Source organism: Chaetura pelagica, unplaced genomic scaffold (assembly GCF_000747805.2).
Source record: "Chaetura pelagica isolate M959 unplaced genomic scaffold, ChaPel_1.0 scaffold36, whole genome shotgun sequence".
In the NCBI taxonomy this organism is placed as follows: Eukaryota; Metazoa; Chordata; class Aves; order Apodiformes; family Apodidae; genus Chaetura; species Chaetura pelagica.
Window position 1 is genome coordinate 2,444,493 of NW_009953726.1, and position 7,823 is coordinate 2,452,315.

Here is a 7,823-nt window from a genome sequence, read left to right on the forward strand (position 1 = left end):
TCTTTCCCTTGTATTTTCTTTCTGAAAGCCTGATGTTCTTGAAAGTATTTCCACCACTTTCTAGATTTTTGCCTGGTATTCTCTTACCAGCAGACTTCAACATGAACAGTCAAAACTTCTCACAACCATTGAATTATTAATTACCAGCTGAAACGCTGCTCAAATCAAGCTTCACGGGGCTTCTGTTAAAAATTAATCCCCAAGTAAGAGAATGAAGTGCTGCTTGACTTGGCAAGGGCCAAAACTTAAGTGCAATGTTGGTACCAACCAGTGCTCTCTGAGCAGCAGTCTCCTTTCCCTCTTGCTATGCATCTCCTTTCTGGAAAGGCTACTACTATAGATAGTTACTTAAACTGTACAGCACAAGTTTGTTATTTTTAGCTGCTCTTTACAAGGAAGCTGTAACCAATCTGAGTAAAACACAGCAATTTAAGTAGGAATATTAACTACCAGCTTCAAAGAGCATTTCTTTAATAGATCAAATTAATAGGGAAAAGGTCATCATCCCCAAATGAGGTTTAATTACCTAGTGAAGTCAGAGTTGCCTCAATGTGGCATGCCACCAAATCACAGAAAAAAGGCAAAAATTAAACTCTTCACTGTCACAACTTTCTTAATTTCAGTTGCACAAAGTAAATGAAAAAAAACCCAATCACTGCATGTACCTGCCCGTAAGTGTCTGTGCAGTCAATTAGGGGATGTTGAATTCCTGTAAAGAAAATGTATTTCTGAAGTGAGCTTGGTCTCAGGGGGAGCTGAAGGATCAGGACTTGAAACAGCAAGGTGAGAACTGCCACTAAATCAGCTTAAATAAATAACAGAATTTAAGAGAGATTTTCAGAAGTGTCCATGTTTAAAACTCATGGTTTTCACAACAAAAACACCATACTGTAGAGACAACAGGAACCTGAGCTCCATTTCAGTTAAACCCCAAACTTAAGAGCTGTGTTGCAACCTTCTGCTACCAGTCCCGCTTGAAAGAAAAACATGGAAAGATTCAGAAGAAAATCTCGGCGGAGGAGTGGATTATATATGCAATGAAAATATCAGAAATGCCGGTGCTAGACAGGAAATTGCATGCATTTTCAGGTCTGATGTTTCCTGAGCAATTTTCAGTGCCAGACATTCATTTCCATTTTGTATTTCTGCCATAAGAATACAGAAGCAGAAAGCTATCCAAAGCAGGTTATATACCACAGCTCACAGAAAGCAACGTTTCACTGACAGTTTTAAACCCAATACTAGGCACTTTTTATATGTAAGAGATGTCTACATGCAATAGCTGAATAAGTATTTGAGTGCCAAAAGATATTCAGGTTGGTGAACCAGAGCAAAACCGTATTTCACAATTGCAGCTGAATGAAGAGCTCACCTGAAGGGTATTACCCAAGGCTCTCACTCACTGTCTCAAATCAAAAAGGCTTTAAAATACATCAAGGTGAATACAAGCCAAGTTTTACAGAAGGTTTTTGCAGCAAGAAGCAGCCCAGCAGCCTTCAGAACAAAGCACGCCAGCAGCAGAACCATGTGCACAGCCTCTCTACCCTAACGTGCCATTCTTGTTATTATGGACACATGAGCCATTTGGGCCAGAGCGTGTCTCAAACAACATTGTCCCTCATATCACCTCAAAAACTCCTCCGCCCACCACTGCCTATTTCTACAAGTGATTTCCCAAGCTTCTAAATGCAGCCCACAGTTTTCATCTCAAGTGTACAACTTGTCAACTGCCACATTGAAATCTGACTTGTTCCTCCTCATTTACCATCAGTGACTAAGACTAGAAAAAACCCTGGAAAATGCCATCACTAACTGATAAATTTCCATTAAAAATCACTAACTAAATTAAAAGTGGTTAGCAGACAGATCTTAAAATGTGCAACATGTCAGCTTTGTCTTCTTCTAGTTTCTTTTATCATCAGCCAGTGACAAGGAAAACTTTACACTGCATACACAGTATTACATTAACACAATCAGGGTGAAGGTTTGGCTTTTTTCCCGTATGTGGCTTTACTGTTATCTATTTTCTAGCCTCTCTCTCATTCTAACTTACTGGCTCCCTAAATCATGCATATTTTTCTCTCTAGCTGTTTCCAGTTCCCAGGTAGAACTACTGTGCATGTATTAATTAATCCAGGGTCATCTTTCTGGTTTTGAGCACATTCTGAAAAAACTGTAAGCATCTTCAGACAGTGATTCCTATTTTTCTATTCAAAATCGTTTCCTACAATCAAGTGGCTTTGTATTTATCACAGTATCTGTAGCAGTTTCACAGAAATAGATCATGTGGAAGCAATATAATCCAAACAAATGATGTGCCTCAAATCCAATACATCTCATTACTGAAGTTTTACTAGTTTTCAGTTCTGACATGAATTCCCATCACTTTCCAGTACAGGATTTAATACACAGTACTTCCATGTTAGAGTGTAAAACTAATACTGAAAATACCTGGCTTAGAAATGGAGTCACAAAGCCCATATCCACTATAACACAGCTTTATTTTTACTTCACTGTGAAAAAAAAAACAACAAAAAACCAACCCAAAATGTAACTATTACAATGAAATACTAACATCATATGTTATCATGATAGTGTTGGAACTTAGAAAGTAGAACTGTCAGTGGCCTCATATTTTGCTTTTAAGGTTGAAATCATTCCTGGGTTTGGTACAAAAGCTGCTCATCTTTTCCTGCCTAGCCTAAACCAGCTGCTTCTGCCAGCACAGCTGTATGTACAGAGATGCAATTCCTTCCTAAGGTTTGCAGCCGTAGCCCAGCAGAACAGCCCAATATGGGTATAATTCCATCAGTATAACTGGCTGTGCCCATGGTGGCCACAAACAGCTCAACCCTGGGCATGTCCATGCCAACCACTCTCACCTGCAGCACAACTGAACACTTCAGCCAACAAAATACCACCTAGATACAAGCTCACTTAAAAGATACAGATGACAAAGAACATATTACAATAGAGCTCTAGTCCTTTGTGCTGAATTTGCAGCCATTTGGTTGTCTCCTCTGTTTGTTAGGTCTCCATTTTATCCATAGCTGCTAGCTGCAATATATACTAAATTATTCTTCCATGGAAAGAAGTCCCAGGCAAGCCCAGTGCTTACCACAGAAAAACTAGCATAGTCTAACTCAACTTCCCTGAAGACAACTTCATATGAAACACTCATTTGTTATGTAAGAGAACACCAGTCCAATCCAGTTATTTAAATATATGGTGAGTTAATGATGCAAGTATTCTTAAAAAAAACACCAACCCACAAAACAAAACCAAAAAAACCCCCACACCCAGAAAACAAAAGCCCCTCATCTTCCACCTGGCATGGACAGAGAATATGCCAACTAGCCTCCTTACCTCCTTAAAAATACTTTTTCATTTCAGTTGATCAACTTCAGCCAGGGGAGACAGAGCTGTAGAGTCAACACTACCTATTCCTGAGATGGACTCACCCCAAATGTCACCCAGGGTGGCAGGCAGCTCTGAAAGCCCCATTGCCCCCAGCTTCCCAGCCCAACAGCAGCATCCCTGTCTGCCCTGGCAGCAGCCTGGGCTGCTCATGGCTCAGCAGGCAAATGGTCCAACAGGCTGTGAGCTAAGGGTTGGGGCAACTGGGTCCACTACAATCAATCTTGTAAGGGAGCCCCAATCTTTGTTGTTTAAACAGAGGAGAGCCAGGAAATGGAGTGGGAGGACAGGGGCCAGAGGACCAGCTTCACCTTGTGTGCCAGCTTCCAAGGCCACTCATTTCTGGTGTCCAAACACTCCTCCCAGCCAATGGCAGGGGAGAAGGCATTTCAGACTGTGCTCTCAAACACGTATTGCAAAGTCTGAATCTTCAGTTCAACAGACAGGCTTTCTGGGAACTGCAATATAACTGGAAATTCTCCATAAATTTACTTTTTCCAAAGTGGTTAGGAGGGGTGAGCCTTCCTTCTATAGCTGCATTACAGAATTAGAGCAGCCTCTCAGCTACCAGTATATTATAAACTCTGGGTTACAGTTTTGCCTCTACTTCCTTTGATATGGTTTTAAGTATTATTGCTTTTGTCAATTTGATTTACCAAATCTCTTTATTTTGTAGTCTGTGTAGAGAGTTCTTGCGAGGAAAATACCAAGCAAAAAAACCAAATGTGTAATCACAAGCATGTGACGTTCTAGAAGAAAGTCTTGCTCATTATGAATTAATGAACACTACTGCCCAGTAATCCAAGTTGGGAAAAGAAATGAGAAGTTCCTTACATACAGTAGGAAAGATTCAGAAGATATTTGATTGCAGAAACTAGTATAATATCCAGCAGAGACAACATCTGTGTGAATAAACTATTAAAATTCATTCCTCTGTATGTTAGCTTCAAACATAGCAATTTAAACCATTTTCTTTACATGAGGGTAGTTACAGACATTTACCATAACTTGACCACCAACAAAATAAACCTAACTGAAAAAAAAACCCCTAATGAATTAAGAGAGCAAGCAAGCATTTCAAACTGAATTAGCTACAGCAGCAGAAATGCTCTGAGCGAACACTGACACCTATTGCTGTTTGCAAAATGAGGCAGAAAGAAGAGACTCCACTGAGCTACATGTTAGGTTACAAAATCAACTCTTGCTATCAAGACCATGAAGTCTATATGAACAGCCCTTTTACAGACAGGTGAATTATGGCATGTAAGAACTGGCAACCAAGCCCAAAACTTCTGAAGCCAGCACAGTGCCAAGATTATCCATCACCCGGATTTGGCCTTAAACTGATCTGAAACCCCAATTACCTCCCTGCTTAGAAAGTGTGAGTAAGAAGGTATAAACTCCCAAAATTAGTATTTCTAATTCAGAATATGGTGAAGTGATTTTGCTGTGTCTTACTAAACAATGTAACCTATCTCTGCATAGTAATTTACTGTTTTAAAATAACCACATGGCACACAGTGTTTGGTTGTTAAGAACATTTATTTGTTTTTCCAACTAGGTTATTTGGCTTTTTGGTGGAATACATGATTATTATTTTAATTATCTATGCTCTGCCCTTTAGGATGAAAGATACATAGTAGTTAAATTATGTTGTTTATTACAGAAAAACCACAATTATTCTAGAGATATCTGGACATGGGCTTGCCAGAACTAGCCAGTAAGTGCTCCTCTCCCTGCAGCCCTCCTGCTTTTGCATCTACCAGACTCACAAAAAAACATGCAAAACATATCCCCAAGATACCTGACATGCTCTCAGTTAACAATGAAGATTCAGCAGCTCGTAGCTAAAACAGATGGAGACTCGTGATGAGGTAACTAATTTTAGTCTAAATCATGGCTTTAAAATATATAATTTTTTTTATGTCATTGCATTCAAGTTTTCCAGACTAGTGGCTGGACATTTTCCCTTACTGCTTCCATGCAAGTTCTTGCCTCCTCACCTCACAATCCTCAACAGCTTTCAGTTAAGTGGGTATTTAATGATTAAAGGTTTTAAGAACTAAAAAAAAAAAAGCCAAAACAGAAGAGATACAAAATTTTATTTTTCTGTATGAATAAAGAACAAACAAATCTACTAAGCAGTCTAGATAATGCTAACAGGAGGTAGGACAAAAAGCCTGCTGCAACATCAGTTCAACATCCAGTAGATTCAATAGTGCAAGGAAAAAGTCCTTTCTGAAAGACTGAGCACTGAAGATTCCCATCAACAGCTAAATCACATAGAGCTTCTCCTTTCTTTAGTTTAGTTAGTAAATGCTGCTGCTTTTCTTTATGATGCGTATTACTTCAAGTCTTCTGTTCCTTGGAACATATTCCCATCTCTTCCAATGGGTGAGAGCAAGGGACAAGGGTGTAATCCTCTAGTAACTTCCTAGGAGAACAGCCCATTTGCTGTGCTCGTTTGTGAGCTGCATAAAATAACCCCACAAAAACAGGTGTCCTGGTCTCAAATTCTTTTGCTTCTTGAAATGCATGGATTTTCATAAAGTAACACCAATCTGGTTTTGGGTTAGGATTGACAGTGAAACTACTCTTTCTGGTAAACAAAATGGGTCATCATTTTCAGGTAACACTTCCAGGATTATTACAAATTGAGTTGAAAAGGTTTATTTAATGAAGTTACTTGGTAAAACCTTCTACAGCTGTAATACAATAGCACAGTTCAGTGCTGCTGAATTCACTTTCCTCAATTCTTCCCTTGAACTTCAGGTCCTATTTTGGTGTAGATCTGTTGTAACATTTTCCTTCAAAATGCTTAGCAAGCATTCATTCACACCAAATTAAACAGAAGCTGCATAGTGTCCCTCCTAACACACACAGAGTTATGTATTTGGTATCTTTAAGGAACTACTAATAGATCTTCTTCAAGCACTAGTTCTTCTGTGCCACCAGAGTAATTTCAAATATATTGGTACTAAAACATCTCAATGTTTTAAAAGGTGGCATTTTTGTCCAAGTCCCAATATTATCAGGCTTCAACAGAAATAAATTACAGATTATGCATATGATGAAACTCCTGTTTATCAATGCACTTACTCTGAGATCTTGGACCAAACCCCTAGGCTGGTATGAACAGGCATAGCTTCAATGAACCTGTGCTAATTTACATCAACTGAGGCTATGGCTCCACATCAAAGAATCCTAAAGTGTTCATCACCTACATAAACTGTATTTATAAAGATACATATGTGCTGGCATGTATTCACATGATTTCATGTTTCTAGTAATTTCAGAACTTAATTTTCAGAGAGAGACTTCTCTTCTAACTAAAGAGCAGAGATCTCAGTAGAGGAAGACATTAACAGTCTTCATATCCACTAGTAATTTGGAAACCTGTATCTCTCCTGAATTTTCAGTCATTACTGAGTGAAAAGGTTCACCACCTCTCCTGGCCCATTTCTGTAGCTCCCAAAGTCATAAAACCCCCAAGCATCTTCCATTTCAGAGCAGTACTCAGTGGAAAATTCAGATTCTCCTGCCTACTCTTCCCCATGCTTTTAACACAAAAGAGGTTTCTCAGGAGAGGCTCAAAATGCTCAAACTTTCTCAAATTCAAAAGAGAAAGGGGCTGTTATAACATGAAAAGATGATTAAGGTCTAAGTTCTTTCCATGCATTACCTAGGTGGTTTTTCTGAGGCATGTAAATACCTGCCTATATAACTGTGTATGTGAAGATAAAAGGAGCATTTGAGCTGATGACTTCTGATCTGGAATATTCCTTCCTTTTGGACATCAGCTTGCTAGAAACGGGTTATTGCACCTTCGTACTAACCTTCTTGAAAAATTTGTTTTTGTTTTGAAGCCGTTTGGGTTTGCTTTTTTTTCAAAGAACACAATGTAAGCAGATCAGTATTTGCATCTCCTTGAAAGAGCAGTATCATCAGGAAAATCTAGAAGCTCTCCTACACCACTTCTGAACCATGTGGTACTTCCCCCCGGGTTTACTTAACAATGCATACTCTGCAATCATTTAAGAATCATTTTGTTGGCGTATCACAACAACAAGCTCTTCAAGAATAAACTGAGATAATGCTGCCAGATTCTCTTCTGCTGTACGAAAAAGAATACTCAAAAATCAGCAGTTTCTGTCATTCAATGTCTCCTTTAATACCAAAAATCCAGCTTTCTAACAAACTGGTGCAATATTATTATTGAACAACATGAACACACTCAAGAAAGTAAATCCATTGAGTTACAAAGCCTCAGCAAGAGTCTTCAAGATTTTCAGGCCAGAAGCACACCAGTGAGCATGTGCACTCTTAGGAATTCAGAACAGTTTGGGCTTATAGCACTGCTGACATTTGCTGGTGTTATTAATATTTATTGACCTTTTTTTCCCTAC

The 7,823-nt window shown here is 38.9% G+C and overlaps 1 protein-coding gene across 1 annotated transcript in view; it reads right to left on the reverse strand.

Annotated features, from left to right (window-relative positions):
- Positions 1–3,504, reverse strand: part of HIF1A (hypoxia inducible factor 1, alpha subunit (basic helix-loop-helix transcription factor)) — a 22,242-nt gene extending 18,738 nt beyond the window's left edge. The window contains exons 1-2 of the mRNA XM_010000698.1: positions 3,462–3,504; positions 666–709 (exon numbers count right to left, since the gene is read on the reverse strand). Of these exons, the coding sequence (XP_009999000.1) occupies positions 666–709; positions 3,462–3,504 (87 nt within the window). The remainder of the gene's footprint in view (positions 1–665; positions 710–3,461) is intronic.
- Between the last annotated feature and the right edge of the window lie 4,319 nt (positions 3,505–7,823).